We start from the raw sequence: 20,573 nt of genomic DNA on the forward strand, positions 1-20,573 counted from the left end.
CCTCTGCTGTATACCTGGCATGGATATGCTCCTGTGTATACGAGAGTGTGTATGCCCCTGCTGTATACCTGTGTGGATGGCCTCCTGATGCGTACCGGCTGTCACCTGCTGTCCCCTGTTGTGTGCCTGCGTGAACGTGCCCCTGCTGTGTACCCGTATGCACTTGCCCCTGATGAGGTGCTCCTGCTGTATACCAGCATGCATATGCCCCTGATGTATACAAGGCATGGACGTGCTCCTGCTGTATACCAGCATGCACATGCCCCTGCTGCATGGGGTCGTGTATGCCCTTCCTTAATGACTAGAGCCTGCATACCTGTTAGGTGGAGGTGGACGGAGAGGGCAGGCCCTCGGAAGTGGCCTCTACAGTCAGCACCAGGGGCGGTTCCCTCCTCACCCGTGGTCACCTGGTCCAGCCTGTCGCCTGTAGGCCCGCATGAGGAACACAAACAAGGAGCTGCAGGGCGCCACCAGCCGCTATGCTCCCTGCGGTGAGTGTCCAGCTAACAGAGCCCGCATTCGTGTTCGCTTTGCCCAGGGAGGGCTGGCCCCCAGCCCAGCGTCCTGAGTGTGTGGGCACGTGGGGCTGGGGTGAAACTAACGGGATACCCTCAAAGAGAGCTGCTTCTGTGCCCCAGGGTCAAAGCAGCTTAAAGGGAGACATTAAAAGAAAAGGGGGGGGGGAAGCAAAAACACAGCTAGTCTTCTTTTTCTTTATTTTTGACAAAAGAAAACCAGGTTTCCCAGTGTTGTCTCAGCTGCTGGGGGGTAAGAGCTCTGCAGTTTTCCTGTAAATGGTTTGACCGTTGGTAAGCTGCTTCCTCCAGGGACTTCCTATCTCACCACCCATCTCCCGCTAGTACTTTAATTGTCTCCACATTTACGTGCTGGATGCAGAAAACAAGAATTGGGTGGAGGCTGGTGGGGCAGTGGGGCTTCTCATTCAGCAGGGTTTGAAGCTGGGTGGAACGGAAGGAAAAAGAGGTGCATGCTGTGGTCTGTCTGGGACTCTTGTTTTGATCCCCTCCTTTTTAAAAATTTTGTTTAATGTTTGTTTATTTTTGAGAGAGAGAGAGAGAGAGAGAGAGAGAGAGCATGAGCAGGGGAGGGGCAGAGAGAGAGAGGGAGACACAGGATCCGAAGGAGGCTCCAGGCTCCGAGCTGTCAGCACAGAGCCCGACTCGGGGCTCGAACCCAAGCACCTCAAGATCATGACCTGGGCCGAAGTTGGCCCTTAACTGACTGAGCCACGTAGGGCCCCGATTTCTCCCCCTTTTGTGAGGGTTCTCCCCCTTTTGTGAGGGCGGGATGAAAGGCTGGACAAGAGGATTTGATGCTCCACTGGGAGCCACAGGGCGGGAGCTGGCAGTCTCACTCACATCTGCTCAGAGGTGTTAGGAAGCCTGGCCGTGGCATTTCTAAATGAGCTTGTGAGATCTGACTGACTGCTTTTGGTGACACCGTGGCTGTGCTGGGCACATGGGTGTGTGTTTCGGGGGGAGGGCTGACAGGTTCCTCTTTGCCTCTATTGGCTCTCAGCCTATATGTGACTTCTCCAAGCCTTAGTTAGTGGCTTCCCCTGTATACACAACACCAATGGACACTGACAAATGGCAGGTACCATCCTAAGCACTTTTATACACTGACCCTTAACCTCAAAATGACTTGACGAGGTATCATTAACCCTTATTGATAGACCTCACACTAGCCCAGGATGGCACCTCCCATGGGGGCTCCTCTGCCCAGGTTTTAACCCCTGCTCTGCAAGGCGACCGCAGCCCAAAGGCAGGAATATGGCCGTCTGCGGGGCTAAGTGGGCACGTAATCCTGCCCTGTGACTAGAAGTCTGACAGCCCCTGGTCTTGGGTGTCAGAGCCCTTGTCTGCCTTCGCCTTATTGATAACGTGAGGTGCTCCTGTCCTGAAGGTGGGGAGTCAGGGAGGGGCGCCTGGGTGGCTCAGTCAGTTGAGCTCAGGATCCCCAGGATCGTGGAACCGAGCCGTGTGTTGGGCTCTGTGCTGAGCTTGGAGCCTGCTTAAGATTCGCTCTCTCTCTCTCTCTCTCTCTGCTCCTCTCCTCTGCTTGTGCTGTCTCTAAAAAATAAAAATGAATAAAAAGAGCTGCTTAAAAAATAAAAGACCTACATGATACCCAACCTGGTGGTTAAAAAAGAAAAAAAGAAACAAAGAAATCCAAATGATAGTAATTGATCACCTTAGTAATGATAGTAATTGTTATAAAAGTACTAATAATTTCTAAGTGATGGAAGTTACAAGACAGCTCTCATTGTTTTCGCTGTGTGTGTGTGTATGTGTGGTGTGTGTGCTCCTTTGCTCAGTTATAAATGCCCTACTGGAGTAGATTCAGTGCCTGCCCGAAGCTTCCAGTAATGAGAACCGGAAGGTACACTGTTCCCTGTGGATTAATTAGTAATCAAAACACAGAGAGGAAAAATAAAGCAAAGAGTGCGTGCCTTCCTTCTAAAAGAGAAAATTTTTGAGCAGAATATGATGAGTGTAGGAAGCTGCTTTGTGCTTCCTCCTAAAGCTCCAATGATCTGTGAGCTTCTGCTCCATTCTTTAGACCTTTCCCAGTGCTTTCTTCCATTCTCAAAAGCATAATGTTGATTCAGCTCATTACTGTCCTTTAGACATTAATTTTTATGTTTAAACATCATTCGTTTTGATGCAGCGAACCCAGCTTTAGTTACAGGTGGAAATCGGATGTGTAAGCTCTTTAGAAGAACCTTTAGAAGAACCTTTAGAAGACAATCATTCGTGAGCTCCTTGTGTGTTACATGAATCAACTTCTTCAACACGGTTTTCTTGTGCTCCTACTGTATTAGAGTTCTCCAGAGCAACAGAACCAATAGGACATCTGTCTATCTATCATCTATCTATCTATCTATCTATCTATCTATCTATCTATCATCTATCTTGAAAGAGGAACCAGCTCACATAGAATCTGCAGGGAAGAGCTGTAAAATTCCTCCCTCCCCCTGGAAGACCTCAGTCTTTTTCTCTTAAAGCCTTCCACTGGTTAGATGTGGCCCACCCACATTATGGAGGGCAATCTGCTTTAATCAGAGTCCACTAACGTAAATGTGAATCTCATCTGAAAAATATCTTCACAGAAGCATCTAGAAAACATTTGACCAAAAATCTGGGCACCATGGCCCAGCCTAGGTGACACATACTATTATTCATCACACCTGTTGGGAGCCTGGCACTGTGTTAGACCCTGAAGGTCATGAATCTGTGACCGCGCATTCCAATACGTGCTCGTAAATGTATGAGTTGCGTGTGTCACATTAATGGCATCTGTTGTATTTTACATTCTTCCTTCACTTTGTTTCCCAAGTTTTCAATCAGCAGGGATATTTTTTCTTACATTTGGACTAATCCGTTTCTGCTACAGAGTCACCTGAAGCACCCGTAGTCCGGGTGTCCCCAATGTCTTCTCGCTGCGGAATCATAGGTGGACCCTGGTCACTGAAGGTCTCTGGGGTTCCGCCCACACCTCTTGTGCCTGGCAGGGCCGTCCTGGATGCCCTCAGCTCCTGCGCCCACTTAGGGGCCCCGTGGCTTGTGGGGTTCAGACTGAGGAAGGGAGTAAGGGCAGACAGCGGGCTGCCTTCCTTCTCCTCTGGTTCATCCGTGCAGTGCCGCACCTCCTGTCCCCTTGGTCCTTGCTCACCACGCTCCAACTCTGTGGGACCCACTTAAGATTTCCCGGGAGCTAGGCTCAGCCACCTCATGTGCCCGCGGTCCGAGGAGATCTTCCATAACACGTGGCTGCCTGGCCGAGGTCCTGGCTTCTGCTTGTCCCCTTGCACTTGTGACTTCTCGCTCGTGGGGCCCCACTGTGGCCTCAATGCAGATGAAAGGAGCAGAGAGGTTTATGTGCTGGGGTTCCCACGTCTGAGAGGTGGCCCACCTGGGCTCTCGTCCCAGGGCGTGGGACGTGGGAGGTGGGGGGGGGCTCCCCACGGGGTCCGGTCCTGCCTCTTCCTGCTCCTGGCAGGCTGCTGGCCTTGCTCTCTGAGGCTGCTGCTGCTGTGATGGTTTTTGTATCTCAGCGTCTTTAGTATACTGAGTTCAACAGATCTTGGCCAGCACTGGCCACATGTCCCGGACGCTGGCCTGCAGTGTTTTAAGTGAGTGTGGACTTTGCGGGAATGTGTATTCCCCAATATATCCAGAAATGCAGTTTACTGCCAGTTCCACAGAGGAGAGAGAGCAGGGGACACACAGGAGGGGATCTGGTACCTTGGAGGACACCCTGTTTCTACCTCTTTGGAGCAGATGTGCAGCCTGTAGCAGAGGAACAGCAGGGCCTCATAGAGGGAGATCTTCCTTTGGGTGGGATCAGCGGCTTAACCCACACAACCTCAGCGCAGGCATTCGAAAGAGAGCATTTTCTCCCCACTGGTCTCCTGTGATGGTGTCTCCTGTGCAAATGTCCCGTGGCGGTGTCTCCTGTGCTGATTCCTGTGGTGGTTTCTCCTGTGCAAATGTCCCATGGTGGTATCTCCTGTACTGATGTCCCGTGGAAGTTTCTCCCATAGTGATGTCCCGTGGTGGTTTCTCCTATACAAATGTCCCATGGTGGATTCTCCCACGCTGGTGTCCGGTGGAGGTGTCTTCAGTGCAAATGTCCTGTGGTGGTTTCTCCCATGCTGGTGTCCTGTGGAGGGTGAGATGCTCTCCCTGGCATGGCTATGTTGTGGGCAGTGGGGCACACCAACTTCAACTCTGGGTAACAAGCGGGCCTCCGGCCCCTCTCCTCCAGACTGGTATTACCACCTTCCCGTGAAGCGGTCTGAGAAGCCCATGGGCGCCCCCCCGGTTTCCCAGATCCCCGGCCTCAGTGACTTGAGTGAGCCTCCCAACGGGCACCTGCCGGGGCCGCGCAGGTACTGGATCAAGGAAACCGACTCGGAGTATGTGAAGCTCGCGAAGCGAGGTGGCCGGCCCGGTAAGAACCCCACACGCGCCCCAGGGTCCCTGCTGCGTAAACAAGGGGATTATGTCACGCTGGTCACCCTTTCCTCCATGTAAATATGTTGCTGAAGAACCTAGAAGTTCTGCCCAAAGCCTTGGGACGCCAGGGGTGGCGGACGCAGCGCGGGGCGTGTGTAACCTGCAGGATGTGCCCACTGTTGACAACAGCACTGACGAGACTCAATGTGCAGAACTGGCTTGTGAGAGGCACCTTTGCAGGGGTTACCCGCCCCATGTCATTGTCACTCGCAGAAGGTGTGTCCCTGTGACTTCGATGGCCTTGTGGGGACAGCTGGCTCTCCAGCGTGCCCGGTGCCCATTCCCACGGCCCATTCCCGTGGCCCATTCCTGGGGCCCATTCCCGTGGCTCGTTCTCATGGCCCATTCCCGTGGCCCATACCTGTGGCCCATTCCCGGGGCCCATTCCCACGGCTTCTCCTCATTGCCCTCGTCCCGGGTTCTAATGTGTTTTCAATAACAAAGACCCTGCACGGGTGTCTGCAGCGATGGTGGGGAACGTCCGCCTCGACCTGTGATTTGTCCGAGAAATACTGCCTGGTCATGCTCAGAGACTGTTGAGCAGGGGCAGGGGTCAGCCCCGAAAGGCTTTAGAAAAGCCCAGAACAACCCATTCCACTCACTCCATGCAAGGCCGGGACAGGACTGTGATGTCCTTCCACCCCCCTCCCTGCTCCCCTGCCACTGGTTTAGGGAAAGTCAGTAGGATCGCCAGCACAATCTGGATGGGTCTGCAAGGTTAGACAAGACAGTCGCGTGTGCACTGACTTCCTGGTGCGGATTGTCGGCTGGGATCATGTGACAACTGTCCTCTAGAGCCTGCTGCCCTCAGGTCTGCGAGGGGGTCCCTCACTGCCCCCAGACAGCAGGGACAGTGACAATACCAATGGGGGCGGGGGGAGGAGGAGGGAGGGAGAGAGGGAGGCAGCAAAGGTGAAATGAGACACGAGCATCTGGAGGAGGCCAAGAGGAATCCATGCTGTTCCTGCCACTTTCCCCTAATCTGAAATATCTGAAAACCAAAAGCGACATAGAGTGCTAAACATTCCCTACGGATCCTAAGCAATCAGTGACAGCCGGCTCAGGAGCAAGCAGGGCCAGACCCCCCCAACCCCGCCGTCCCCGCCTTCCTGTTGACCCCTTTGGGCCCCCAGCAAGGCAGGGGGTTCGGCAGCAGGGTGGGTCTCAGGCTCTGTCCCTGTCCCGGGACTCCAAGGGGAGGCCCTGATCACCAGCTCCCCTCACCCACGTTCCCTGGGAAGCCTTCAAGGACAGCTGCACAGCCACGGAGAGCAGTCGGACTGTGCAGGGTAGGTGAGGGGGGCAGCCAGCCCGCAGTCCCTGTGTCCCCACGGATGTCCCCTGGGATGGTGGGTGTCGGCACACACGGGTGCCAGCTCAGTAGCTGGGCAGGATTTGGGGGGAGGGGCGCACATCTGGGTACGTGCATGGGCAGGCGGGACCAGGCACAGTCCTGCCCACCTGAGAGCCCAGAGGTGACCCTGGAAGTCACAGGGCACCCCCCCCCCCCCCCACACACACACCACTGTCAATGGTGACCTGTGTGCTCACAGCTGCGTCTTTTTGGCTCTGAGATCTGCTGAAGCACCTGGTGGCGGCCGGGACCAGGAAAGCCTCCCCGGTTGCATACTCCCTGCCGGACTGGTACATTCACCACAGCAAGCCGCCCACGGCCGAGCAGAGGCAGTGAGTATCCCAAGGCCTCCTGGGCCATCTCTGTAGCGAGAGGGTAGCTCACTGTGCATTTCGTTCATTCATTTATTTATTTTTAAGGTTTGTGTATTTATTTTGAGAGAAAGAGAGATTGAGCAGGGGTGGGGGGAGAGAAAGAGAGAATCCCAAGCAGACTCCAGGCTCAGAGCTGTCAGCACAGAGCCCGATGTGGGGCTCAAACCCATGAACCATGAGATCATGACCTGAGCCAAAGTCTGACGCTTAACCAACTAAGCCCGCCAGGTGGTGAGGCAGTCCACAGTTGGGCAGGGGTGTGGCATAAGTGATCACAGAGTCCCCCAAGCCTGCCTGAAGGAGAGGGGAGGGAGGGGGAGGGAGGGAGATGGACAGGAAGAGGAGGGGGGAGGGGAGGAAGGAAGGAGGGAGGCAAGGAAGTGGCACCAGGCTGGGTGCTCCCACCTGTTTCTGCAGGATCCCTGCCATCTCCATGCCGGATTACATGGTGTATGAAGAGTTTAACCCCGATCAGAACAACGGTAACTATGAGTCCAGAAGAGGGCCTTTCGACTTTGACGTGAAAACCGTCTGGCAGAGGGAGGCGGAGGAACGTGAGGAGAAAAAAAAGGTGATGGGCGTCTGACAGCAGCGTCCCCCTGCTTGCGGCTCCCTGAATAAGCCATGTAGCCGATGGCTGTGTGTCTCGTTCATGGTTCTGTGTGTTAAATGTTTATTATTTTGAGAGTGGGGAGGGGCAGAGAGAGAGGGAGACACGGAATCCGAAGCAGGCTGTCAGCACAGAGCCCGATGCAGGGCCAGAACCCACGAACTGTGAGATCCTGACCTGAACCGAAGTAGGACGTTTAACTGACTGAGCCACCCTGGTGTCCCCGGATTTTTTTAAAAATTATTTATTTATTTATTTTGGTCGGGGGGGGGGGAGGCGGTGGGCAGAGAGAGAGGGAGAGAATCCCAAGCAGCCTCCGCACTGTCAGCACAGAGCCCGATGCGGGGCTGGAACTCACAAACGGTGAAATCAAGACCCGAGCTGAAATCAAGAGTGGGACGCTTAACCGACTGAGCCCCCCAGGCGCCCCGATGTGGACTGTTTTCAGGATCCCTGGGTGCCACAGCACACGTCTAGGGGACCTTTGAAATGCTAAAGGCCGCACAGCCCCCCATCAGGCGGGGTCATCTCGGGAGCCATTGACGGAAGCTGTGTGCGAGGTGTGGGTGACAACCAGGGGGACGGGCGCCCGTCAGGGACGACCCGGACAGCAGCCCTGTATCTTCACCTTGCTTCCATGCACAGCTCGCCGGAACCGCCCACAGCCCGCAGGCCTTTGGCACAGCTAGAGTAAGACCTTGAACGTGGATGGGCGCGAGCCACCAAGTGAACCTTGTAGGTTGTGCTGGATTTGACGAGTGTCCAACCCCAGCCTCTGGTGAGGGCCTGGCTGTTCCCCCGCTCTTCCTCTCTGGGCCTCCGGGCGTGGATCTGGGATGCAGAGTTGACATGTGGCAGACAGGAGACAATATTTCGGCCAAAATGTCACCCGTGGACGGCCAGCATTATGGGGTCTCACACACCTGCAGGATCGTGTCTCGTCTTTCCCAAAGGCCCCCCCTTGTCTTCCTGTGAATGTTTGCAATACATCCCTGGGTTTGTGGGCGTCTTTGTTTCCCTGTTCATTTTTTTCTGTTTTCCCGTAGCATTTTCCCCTATTTCGTTACAATCTAATCTACACCTTTTTACCGAGCACCGTTCCAGGAGTTTTGACAAATGCACCCATTGTATTACCTCCACCACCATCAGGGCGCAGAGCCGGTCCGTGGCCCCCACACTCCCAAGGCCCTTTGCAGCCAGGCCCGGCAACTGCTGCCGAATCACGGAGAGTCTCCATGACATAACCGTTTTATGGGGCTTTTGTCAAGTTGTGTGGCCGGTGACGTAATGACCACGCTCACAGGCGGTCCTTCTCCACCGTCTGTGAGTCTCCTTCTCCTGTTTTCCCTCAACAGGTGCGGCTACCTGCCATCAACTCCAAGTACCCGAGCAAAGTGGGGACCCCGCTTGGCCCCAAAGAGCCTGCAGGAAGCAGACTGTCCTTCCCTCCCATGTAAGTGCCCGGACAGAGTGAGTGCTGTCTGGGTCAGGTTCAGGTTTGGTCTCTTCGGTGCTCTGTCTGGGGGACAAAGTGACAATGATGGCAACGAGGTGCTGGGCTGGTGGCGGCCTAATGATGCTGGCTTCCTGGCAACACGTGTCGGAGACACGACGTTGATGTCACGCCCCGTAGCCCGGCCTTGCCCACTGGGCTCCTCCTTCGCTGGTCCTTCCCCCCTGACATCCGTCGTGGCCCCGTGGAGCACAGCCGTCCCCATCCACGTCTTCGCCGTGTGGGTGCCGAACTTCTCCAACCAGTGGTTCTGTCTCCGTGAGCCTGTGTCCTGCCCGAGACGCCCCTGGGGACCCTGTCCTCAGCAAGGCTCGCCTTTTAAATTCGGGGCCATCAGCCTTACGTGAGTGTGTTGTCCCATCCTGACTTTATCTGTCACCAAGGCCTGGACCCCGTGTCCGCAGCTGGCGGTGGGTGCTCTGACTGTGCACGGCTGGCAGAACCCCAGTTAGTGCCAGAAGTCACGTCACAGTTATCCGACTGGTTCCTCCTGCAGCCTCCGGTCCCGTGGGAGATAAACAGCAGGACAGACCTGAGAGCCCCACGCTGACACTGGGGGTGGAGAAAATATACACTTAGAGGGTGGGGGACACTGGGAATACCCTTCACCACAGAGCGATTTGCAGGTTAGGAGCTCGAGGCTCAGAGAGAGCAGGTGACCTGTGTCACCTGTCCGACTCCATCCACGTCCGAGGCCCCATCACTCTTCAGCGTAGGTGAGACCCGCGAACGTGCAGTCGCTGACTTAATGGCAGATAGAAGGCAAAGCTGTGCAGAGAGTGGTAGATCATCTTTTGTTTTTGGAGTTTATTTATTTAAGCAATCTCTACACCCAACGTGGGGCTCGAACTCTCGACCCTGAGGCCAGGAGCCATAGGCTCCACTGTGTCAACCAGCCAGGGGCTCGACCGGCAGATGATCATTAACGTCAAGGAAGACCTCATTAAGAAAGCAATCATTCGTGAAAGAAATGGTAGAGTCCGGGCAACCCGTCACGACCAGGGGAGGGGGGTGTGAAGGTTTCGTCCCTGCGAAAAAAGCAGCATCATTAGTTTTCTACTTGGATGTCCCGAAGACATGTGGTGGAAGGTGGATTCTGCAGGCTCTCGGCACATACGGAGATGATAGCAAGTGCGTTTGCTTTAAAAAGAATTCTTTTTAACATCTGTTCATTTTTGAGAGCGAGGGAGACAGAGTACTAGTGGGGGAGGGGCAGAGAGAGAGGGAGACGCAGAATCCGAAGCAGGCTCCAGGCTCCGAGCCGTCAGCGCAGAGCCTGACACGGGGCTCGAGCCCACGGACCGTGAGATCGTGACCTCAGCTGAAGTTGGGTGGTTAACTGACTGAGCCACCCAAGTGCCCACCAAGTGTATTTTCTTATGCTGAACACAGGGAGAGAGACATTGAGAAAGGAGAGAGAGAGAGAGAGGGAGGGAGAGAGAGACAGAGACAGAGAGAGGGACAGAGAATTATCCCCGTTGGGTTTTAAGGGGCCATAACATATCCAAGTTATTAGCAGTATGCTCACTGCGGACTGTTCTGGATTGTCATTAACCTTTGTACTGAAGTTTGGCATTAATTTCTCTCTTTTTGAGGCCCGGGCAAAAAACCAGTTCACCCACCAACTTTTCCAAACTTATCAGCAATGGGTACAAAGATGAGTGGTTGCAGCAACGAGCTGACTCGGACGGGAGGGCCCTGCGGACACCGGGAGCAGCCCCGCCGTCCACATCTGCGCAAGACCCCGGAGGGCTCCAGGGTGCAGGCCCGAACCCAGACCCGGAGCTGCCCGAGGGCTCTGAGGACGCTCAAGGTGAAGTGCACCCCACAGTCCCTGTCTGCTGTGGTTTCTGTTCCTTGGGACGGCCCCTCGGGCTTTTTCTTTCTCATTTTGGATCTCGAGCTGAGTAATCTAAACACCACGTAAAATCCTACAGAAGCGTGGAGGTCACACATACTCAGGAGGATTGTACAGGTTTTGCTTTTCTCCTCTTTATTCACGCGAATCGCATGAGTCATGATCACTGTGGCTTTGAGAGAGACAGAGAGAGAGAGCAAGGGAGGGGCAGAGAGAGACGGAGAGAGAAAATCCCAGGCAGGGCTCCCTGTGTGTTGTCAGCGTAGAGCCCGACGCGGGGCTCAAACCCACAAACCTGAGAGATCATGACCTGAGCCGAAATCAAGAGTCAGAGACTTAACCCACTGAGCCATCCAGGTGTCCCTTTACGTTTTCTTTTAATTTCAAATCTTTCGATATGTCACATACACACAGACAAATAAGATACCAAACGATATCACATTTAGTGTCCTTGGATCTAAGATCCTAGCCCCTATGATGCGTGAACTTCCGTGTAGGCAGCCGGTCCCCTTTGGGGCAGGTTCATAAGAAGCCCTTAGGTCTGTACACAGAACTCATGGTTCAAACTTGAAATTATTCTGTTATCCACATTTCTTTTTTTTTTTTTTTAACTTTTTATTTAAAAAAAATTTTTTTTAGTGTTTATTTTTGAGCGAGAAAGAGAGACAGAGTATACGTGGGGAAGGGGCAAAGAGAGGGGGAGACACAGAATCCAAAGCAGGCTCCAGGCTCTAAGCTGTCAGCACAGAGCCCGACGTGGGGCTTCAACTCACAGACTGTGAGATCATGACCTGAGCCGAAGTCGGACGCTTAACCGACTGATCCACCCAGGTGTAAACCCCTCCCCCCATTATCCACATTTCTTAAACTTTGTTATTAAATTCTGAATAGTTTGGAAGTGTCCCCGTAATTAGATGTTCCAAATACTGTATTAGTTTTGATTTTTACCAGTGATAGAGACGGGTGGAATTAGTCTTAGTTTTGGCTACATCCATCGTAAAGCCCATCGAGTATTGTTTACTTTCTGTGGCTCGGTGATTATTGGCCATTTGCCTGTAGGCAGCTTGTTTTTTTCTCTTGAGGCTTCATTTCTTTGGTTAAGAAGGAAGGAGATGTGTTATGTCTCTACAAGCATCTGAAGTACTTTATGTGTATGTTTGTCAGCAAGGTCTCTGCCTGCCTTTGCCAGCCAGTCCCTTACTCTGAGGGTAGCCACTCCCGACAGACCCCATGTGAGGGGATGCTGTCCGTGCACCTGCTTTGTGCCCCCACTACGGGGGCCCGGCCACTTCTGTTGATGATGTGTCTTTTCTCCGTCGTAAAATGGATGTGTGACAAGTTCACATTTGATGCCAATAAAAAGTGCACTTTCGAACTTTTCCATGCTGGTTGTGTTCTGTGGCTCAGTGTTTTCAGTGATACAGCCTTTTACGAAGTCTTTTAAGTGATTATTTAAAGTATTAATTCTTGGGGCACCTGGGTGGCTCAGTTAGTTAAGCATCTGATTTCAGCTCAGGTCATGATCTCACAGTTCGTGAGTTCAAGCCCCACGTGGGCTCTGTGCCAACATCTCAGAGCCTAGAGCCTGCTTCGCATTTTGTGTCTCCCTCTCTCTCTGCCCATGCTCTGTCTCTCTCTCAAAAATAAACATTAAAAAAATTTAAAGTACTAATGCTTTTAAAATTTATTTTTGAGAGGGAGAAAGAGTGCGAGTGGGGGGAGGTGCAGAGAGAGAGAGAGAGAGAGAGAGAGAGAATCCCAAGCAGGCTCCATACTGTCACCACAGAGCTGGATGCGGGACTTGAAATCACAAACTGTGAGATCACGACCTGAGCCGAAATCAAGAGTCAGACGCTTAACCCACTGAGCCACCCAGGTGCCCCCCAAAGTGCTAATTCATTTAGTACCAACTCTCTTTGACTAAATTGACCTCCTGTACTTGTTCTTTGTTACAGATTCTCCTTCTCCAAGTGAGTACTTCTAGAGAAACCGAGTGCGCCCAAATATGAAAAGTGTCCCCCACGCAAAAATATCGATGGATGGAGGTAGTTAGCTCTGAAGCTGAAGCTTCTGGGCAGCCAGGCCGGCTTTCTCCGAACTGCATGTGTTCTAACCGCAAGGGGGCGCCAGAGACACTTAAAAATCAGCGTCCTGGGAACACAGTTTGGGGGCACAAAGAGAAGGAGCAAGTTCGTCAAGATTCTTTTGCTGTCTTATGCGCATTCTCCAAGACGGGGGGGGGGGGGGGGGGGGGGGACCCCCCCCGGGGGGTGGGGCCCCGGGGCCCCCCCGCCCCCCCCCCCCCCCAGCGATATAGCAGGATGATTGTCATGGTCTTTCTGCACTGCCTTCAGTAGGTGGAACTTAACTTTACTGCCAGTGAAATAGATGATCCAGTCAAGGAATTCTCGCCTGATATTAGCACGAGTTTATAAACTTTTCTATCAGGAAACAAATCATGGCACGTGCTACATCATCCTTGTGCTTAAAGTAGAGAAAGGGGAAACCAACCCCTTCCCTGCCGGCGGCCGGGCCCCCGTCCCCATCGGGGCGGGGGGGACGGGAAGGGGGGGGAAGCCATATAGCCCTTGTCACCTGTGACTGGGTGCCCCTGCCTCCCTGCCCCTGGGTCACTGAGGCTCCGATCCTCACCAGAATCTCCCGTGCCCCGGGCCCTTCTCTTCTGGTTCCTGTTTCTTCTCCTGTCGGTCTTGGCTTTTAACTTGATCAACCGCAACAGCCAACCCAGAACTTGCCTTTTCCCTCTGACTGGAAAGCCCTCCCCTGAGAGCCTGGCTCTTTCTGGATCTCAGCCAGGCTTCTTACTGATGCTTTTTTTTTTTTTCCCCTTACTGCAATTTTTGCAGCCGTTCTAGGTGTGTCTTTGGTGTGCTGGAAAGCTGGCCCGTCGCTGCTGGCCCAAATTTCTAGTTTGAAAGAGCCAGCATTGCTGAAGGCACTTGGTGCAAAGGAAGGAGCCAGGCCGTGTCCTCTGGGGCTGGGGAAGCACAGGGACCCTTCGTCCTGCCCACTCCTTCCCTTCGAGTTCAGCTCAGCACATTTCTGTCAGTGTTCGCGGGGCCTTTTCAGCACACGGGGACACAGACCAGAAGATGGACGGGGCCTCTGCCCTTGTCCAGTGGTGCACGGGCTGCAGACGGAGGTTTCCCATATGATTTGTGCTTGGCTTGTGGGTGGGACCATGCGTTACATTTTTATGTAGACGTCAGGAGTAGTTTTCAAAAGTAGGTACAGAAACATGTGCTTTCTTTATTTTTTTAAGTTTGTTTTTATTTATTTTGAGAGAGATAGAGAGCAAGTGGGGGAGGGACAGAGAGAGAGAGGGAGAGAGAATCCCAAGCAGGCTCTACACTGTCAGTACAGAGCCTGACATGAGGCTTGATCCCATGAACCAGGAGATCATGACCAGAGCCCACACCAAGAATTGGACACTTAACCGACTGAGCCACCCAGGAGCCGCAACATGTGCTTTCGTTTAGTTAAAATTAATAGGTTAAATTTCTTAATATACAGGGGCGCCAGGTGGCTCAGTTGGCGAAGCGTCCGACTTTGGTTCAGGTCATGATCTCGCGGTTCATGAGTTCGAGTCCCACGTCAGGCTCTGTGCCGACAGCTCGGAGCCCGGACCCGGCTTCGGATTCTGTGTCTCCCTCTCTCTCTGCCCCTGCCCCCACCCCAAAATAAATAAACTTAAAAAAAAATTCTCTCAAAAAAATTTTAAAAATTTTTCCTTAAAAAACTTCTTAATTTACAAAAAATGTGGTCTTTATTGCTCTTTTCCCGTCAACTCATCTCTTCCCTTTTTGCATTGCAGGGGCGACCACATCTCCATCGGCATCCATACCAGGAGAGCTCAAATAAGCCCCTGCGATCATTTTCTGATGGCTGAAAAAGATGTGACTGCATCACAACTATACTTCTGAGGCTCCTGCTATGTTTGACGAGCATAGATTCTTATGAACTAAGTTACCTTCTAGCCGATTGGGCGTCACTGTTGCATAGATGGTACCAATGTTGGGTGTCGCTTCCTGTATTTCTCTGGGATGTGAATCACGGGGCTTGGGGACGCTGCGTCTCACTGGCCTGGGGTGTCCCAGTGTCTTGGAACCAACCCCTTCCCCCCCCACCCCCAACCCATCATCATCTGACCTCACCTGCTCCTGTGTGAGTCTCCATTGGTGACATTTCTATTGAAGTCAACCTATTTAGACCCTTAACTAGAAGAAACTCACAGTCTTTTCCATTATTTGGTCCTGTAATACCTATAGAGATGATATTCTCTGTTTCAAAAAAACTTGAGAATATTGTGACATAGTTTACACTAAGAAAAAATTACTATCATTATGCCTTAAAGTTGTAAACACCTGATGTGAAAGCATCATATCATATGCCAGTTTAAAATGTTTGCTAAGCTTTTTTGCATAGGCTGAAATTCATATTACACATTTATTATTTTGTATCATTTAAGTAAAACTATGTCTCATTTTAATATTTAATTTAGTAGTTTTAACAATGGTTTTTTAACTAATCAGACTGAGTTTTATTATTTTATAAATTTTGCGACTGCTACATGTAAGTAATTAGCATTGCAATGTGGTTTTATAAAGTTTTATTTAGTTATTTTGAGAGAGAAAGAGGGAGAGAGAAAGTGTGAGCAGGGGAGGGGCAGAGAGAAAATCCCAAGCAGGCTCTGCTCTGTCAGCACAGAGCCCGATGCGGGGCTCGAACTCACGAACCGTGAGATCATGACCTGAGCGGAAATCAAGAGTCAGATGCTCAACTGACTGAGCCTCCCAGATGCCCCTAGAACTGTAGTTCTTCAAACGAGATACTTAGTTGGGCATCTGTGCTGTGTGAGCAAACTGAGGAAACATTTCCATAGGGAAATGTGTGAGCATGAGACAGTGTGGATGGCTGGTCATATCAAGTAAAAATGGGACAGTCAACCCTGAAACAACCTGGACTTGAACTGTGCGGGTCCACTGACAGGTGGACATTCTACAGGACAGCATTACAGATGTGTTCTCTCTTCCTTATGATTTTCTTCATTTAGTTTTCTCTTCTCTAGCTTACTGTCCTGTAAGAACACAATATGTGATCCATAGAACGTACAAAACGTGTTCGTCAACTGTTGATGTTATGGGTCAGACTTTTGGTTAACAGTAGGCTGTTAGTAGTTAAGCCTTTTGGGAGAAACTTATATGTAGATTTTCAACTGTGTGGGAGGTCATGCAAATTATGTTCTGTAACCACATTGGAATCAATAATAGAAAGGAATAATGAAAATCAATAACAGAAGGAAAACTGGGTATTTCACAATTATGCAGAAATTAACACATTGGGAAGTGACTGACAGGTCAAAGAGGACATCACAGGGAAATTAGAAAATACTTGGAAATGAATGAAATAAAACCACAACATACAAAAACGTATGGGATGCCGTGAAGGCAGGGCTCAGAGGGATATTTATAGCTGCAATGCCTGCATTAAATAGTAATAAAGATCTCAAATCAAAGAGACAGAGAGAGAAAAGAAAAGAAAGATCTCAAATCAACAACCTGACTTTACTATCTCAGGGAATGAGGAGATGAGCAAACTAAACCCAAAGCTGGCAGAGGGAATGAAACAAAAGAGATTAGGGCAGATATAAACGAACCAGAGAACAACAAAACAATAGAATCAACAAAACTGAAGCTCATTCTTTGAAAAGTTGCCAGCCCTTTAGTAGACTGGCTAAGACAAAGAGAAGACGCTCATCACTAAAATGAAAAATAAAAGTGAGACATCGTTAACACTACAGAAATAAAAGGACTATAAGAGAATACTAAGACAATTCTGTGCTCCGACAGAATGAGATAATCAGGATGGAGTGTGCATATTACCAAACTGACTCAAGAAGAAATGAGAATCTGGACAGATCTATAACAAGAGACTGAATCAGTAAAAAACAAAATGAAACAACAACAAACCCCAAAAACCAAAACTGTCCAATCAAAGAAAAGCCCAAAGCAGGATGTCTTTACTTATAAATGCTAAAAGTCATTTAGAGAATTAAAACCAATCCTTCTCAATTTCTGTCAAAAATGGAAGAGAAAACACTCCCTAACTCATCCTATGAGGCCAGGAATATCCTGATACTAAAGGCCGATAAAGACATCACAAGAAAGTACTGAACAAATTACTGAAAAATCCTCAAAAAAAAAAAAAAAAGCCCACAAAATAAGTTTCAAAGCAAATCTGCCAGCATATTGAAAGAATTCTATGACATGACCAAGTGGGACTGACTCCAGGAATGCAAAGTTGATGCAACATACGAAAATCAATCAATGTAATAAAGTACCTTAATAGAATGAAGGGGAAAAAAACATGATCATCATTATTATGATCATCATAATTCACCCAGAAAAGTCATCTGAAAAGAAAATACCATACTCTTTCATGATAAAACCATCCGCAAACTAGGAGCTGAAGGGACTCAGGAGGAGCTGAGTCCTGGCTTTGCCAGGACCCAGCTGGCCTATAGGTTTAGGACAATCCCTATCCAACTCCCAGGGTGTATTTTTGCAGATATAGACAAGCTTATTCTAAAAGCTATATGGAAATGCAGAGGCCTTAGAATGGCTGAAACAACCTCTTAAAAAAATGTTTATTTTTGAGGGGGGGCAGAGAGAGAGGGGGGACAGAGTATCCAAAGCAGGCTCCAGGCTCTGCGATGACAGCACAGAGCCTGATGAGGGGCTCAAACCCATGAACCACGAGATCATGACCTGAGCCAAAACTGGATGCTCAACCGACTGAGCCTCCCAGGCGTCCCATGGCTGAAACAGTCTTGAAAAAGAAGAATCAAGCAGGAAAATCACTCTACCCAATATTAACATCTACTATGTAGTTACAGTAATCAAAATACTGCAGCATTGACAGAAAGGGAGAGACACACAGATGATTGATTAGAAGAGAAGAGAAAATCCAGAAGTAGGCCCACACACAAATATGCTGCACTAACCTCTGTCAAAAGAACAAAGGAAATTCAGTGTCATAGGACAGTCTTTTCGACAACAGGTTCTGGAGCCACCGTCCATCCATAGACAAAACCCACAAAAACCCAAAAGCCAGTGTCACCAAATCATGATGTTTAAAAATGGATCACGAGGGGTGCCTGGGTGGCTCAGTCGGTTAAGCATCTGACTTTGGCTCAGGTAATGATCTCTCAGTCCATGAGTTCGAGCCCTGAGTCAGGCTCTGTGCTGACAGCTCAGAGCCTGGAGCCTGCTTGGGATTCTGTGACTCTTTCTCTGTCTCTCTCTCTCCCCCTCCCCCACTTGTGCTCTCACTCTCTGTCTCTCTCTCTTGAAAATAAACATCTTAAAAAATTAAAAACAAATAAAAGTAGATCACGAACTAAGATGTAGAACATAAAACAATAAAACTTTAAAGAAAAACACAGGAAAAGTCCTCAGGATCTAGGGCAAGGCAAATCACTTTTAGACTTGACAGCAAAAGAGTGAAAAGAGAAAACTGATAAACTGATCTCATCAGAATTAAAAAGAATTCTTCGCTGTGAAAGCTCATGAAGAGGACAAAATATGAAACAAAATAAAAACAAAAACAAAAAACAAGCTACAGACTGGGAGAGGATATTCGCAATGTTTGCAGATGATCTATCCAACAGAGAACTTGCATCTAGAATATACAAAGAGCACTGAAATCTCGACAAGAATAACCAAACAACAAACCCTCCAAACAATCCATTAAAAAATGAGGGAAAGACACGAACGAATACTTCCCCAAAGAGGGTATAGAGATGTCATAAGCACATCAAAAGGTGCTCAACACTATTAGCCACCAGGAGAGTGCAAAGTAAAAACCATGAGAGATCAATGCACAATGATCAGAATGGCTAAGGTAAAAAATAATTACAACAGCAAATACTGGTGAGGATGTGGAGAAAGTAGATTTCACATCCATTGCTGGCAAAGTGCAAAATATTACAGCTACCGCAGGAAACAATTTGGCAGTTTGTTGTACAACTAAATGTGTAATTACCATACAACCTAGCAATTGCGCTCTTGGTATTTATCCCAGGGAAATGAAAATGTATCTTCACGCACACACACACAAAATACCTGTACGTGAAATTTCACAGCAGCTTTATTCTTCATAGCCTACACTGGAAACAGCCTGGCTGTCTTTCAGGGTGCGATTGGTTAAAGAGGATAGTCCGCATCAGGGCACAATGCTCGGTAAAAAACAACTGTTGCCTTTAAACATAAAACTGCCAATTTTTTTTGTTTGTTTTTTGAGTAGCAAAATGGGTTTATTTAGGAATAGCAGAGAAATGTATTCTGTGATAACCAAGCTTCATGAAGGACCAGAGGTGAATCTGTAAAACGAAGGAGAGGACCACTCTCACAGAGGCAAGCGAATCTGGGAAGGCTGTGATAACAAGAAGTTCATTAGAATAAACTGGGAACTCAAAATATAGTGGCTTCTCATTGGCTGAGCTGAGACTTTCACGCATTGGCTGGGCTATACCTGCTTCTCATTGGCTGGGCTGTTGGGGGGATGGCGGGGGCGGGGGTGTTCCTTCCTCCCACTGAGACAGTAAAGGTAGTAGCTAAAGTAGTACCCCATGCAAGGTGCCACTGTTCCTGTTGGGTCTGGAATTGGTAACAAGTGCTAGAGTGTGAGAGCGCCCCCTGCTGTCCATCAGACTCTATTCTGAATGAAGTTTCCTTTTATTAATTTTCCCAGAACCAACTACTAATACATACACTGTGGACAAATCTTCAGCGAATTCTGAGTAGAAAAAGCCAGTTCAGGGGCACCTGGGTGACTCAGTCTGTTGAGCGTCCGACTTCGGCTCAGGTCACAATCTTGAAGTTCACAGGTTCGAGCCCTATGTCAGGCACTGGGCTGACAGCTCAGATCCTGAAGCCTGCTTTGGATTCTGTGTCTCCCTCTCTCTCTGCCCTCCCCCACCCATACTCTGTCTGCCTGTCTCTCTCAAAAATAAATAAACATTAAGAAATTAAAAAAAAGGGGCGCCTGGGTGGCTCAGTCAGTTAAGCATCCGACTTCAGCTCAGGTCATGGTCTCACGGTTTGTGGGTTCGAGCCCTGCATCGGGCTCTGTGCTGACAGCTCAGAGCCTGGAGCCTGCTTCAGATTCTGTCTCCCTCTCTGCCCCTCCGCCCTTACAGTCTGTCTCTCGAAAATGAATAAACGTTAAAAAAATTTTTTTTAATTAAAAAAAATGAGACATCTTAGAAATTGAGGGCAGATTAGCAGGTACTAGGGCTTAACGGTTTTGGGGATTGGGGTAGGGGTGGGGATAGGGCACCATGGGGGTTCTTTTGGTAACTGACAGTTCTTCATCTCAACTGTGGCGATGTCACACATGTGACAAAGCTGTATAGAAGTGAACACAACACGAATACGAGTATGAGAAAACGTGCGGCGATGTGAAGGAGACACTGGTGGGTGGTGTTAATGTCAAACCCTGGGTGGATCCGCACGATGTCCCCACGGGGGGCAATGGGGCAAAGGCTACAAGACACCCTTCCGTAATTATTCCTTACAACTTTTTCTTACCCTATCGAGTTGCCCTTGCAAAAATGCCACAGACGGGGTGGCTTATACACAACAGAGATCTATCTAGGGCATGTTTCCCATCTGATAGACTGAGACGAGGGGACGGTCACTGTGGGCTGTAAGGTGTGCTGAGCGCCAGTTAAGAAATTAACTCCTATGATTCCTGGATGGAATGGGAAGAAGGGTGTGCAGAAAACTGAGTGCGGACAGA

General features: G+C 49.9%; 1 protein-coding gene across 1 annotated transcript in view; it reads left to right on the forward strand.

The window, feature by feature from the left end:
* Positions 1 to 15,268, forward strand: part of CUNH7orf57 (chromosome unknown C7orf57 homolog) — a 15,747-nt gene extending 479 nt beyond the window's left edge. Inside the window, exons 2-9 of the mRNA XM_040455034.1 lie at positions 324 to 491; positions 4,792 to 4,977; positions 6,617 to 6,728; positions 7,188 to 7,341; positions 8,736 to 8,833; positions 10,489 to 10,706; positions 12,707 to 12,721; positions 14,587 to 15,268. Of these exons, the coding sequence (XP_040310968.1) occupies positions 437 to 491; positions 4,792 to 4,977; positions 6,617 to 6,728; positions 7,188 to 7,341; positions 8,736 to 8,833; positions 10,489 to 10,706; positions 12,707 to 12,721; positions 14,587 to 14,633 (885 nt within the window). The 5' untranslated portion in view covers positions 324 to 436 and the 3' untranslated portion in view covers positions 14,634 to 15,268. The remainder of the gene's footprint in view (positions 1 to 323; positions 492 to 4,791; positions 4,978 to 6,616; positions 6,729 to 7,187; positions 7,342 to 8,735; positions 8,834 to 10,488; positions 10,707 to 12,706; positions 12,722 to 14,586) is intronic.
* Positions 15,269 to 20,573: the final 5,305 nt, after the last annotated feature.

This window comes from Herpailurus yagouaroundi, unplaced genomic scaffold, assembly GCF_014898765.1.
Source record: "Herpailurus yagouaroundi ecotype Mexico unplaced genomic scaffold, PumYag 214, whole genome shotgun sequence".
Taxonomy (NCBI): domain Eukaryota; kingdom Metazoa; phylum Chordata; class Mammalia; order Carnivora; family Felidae; genus Herpailurus; species Herpailurus yagouaroundi.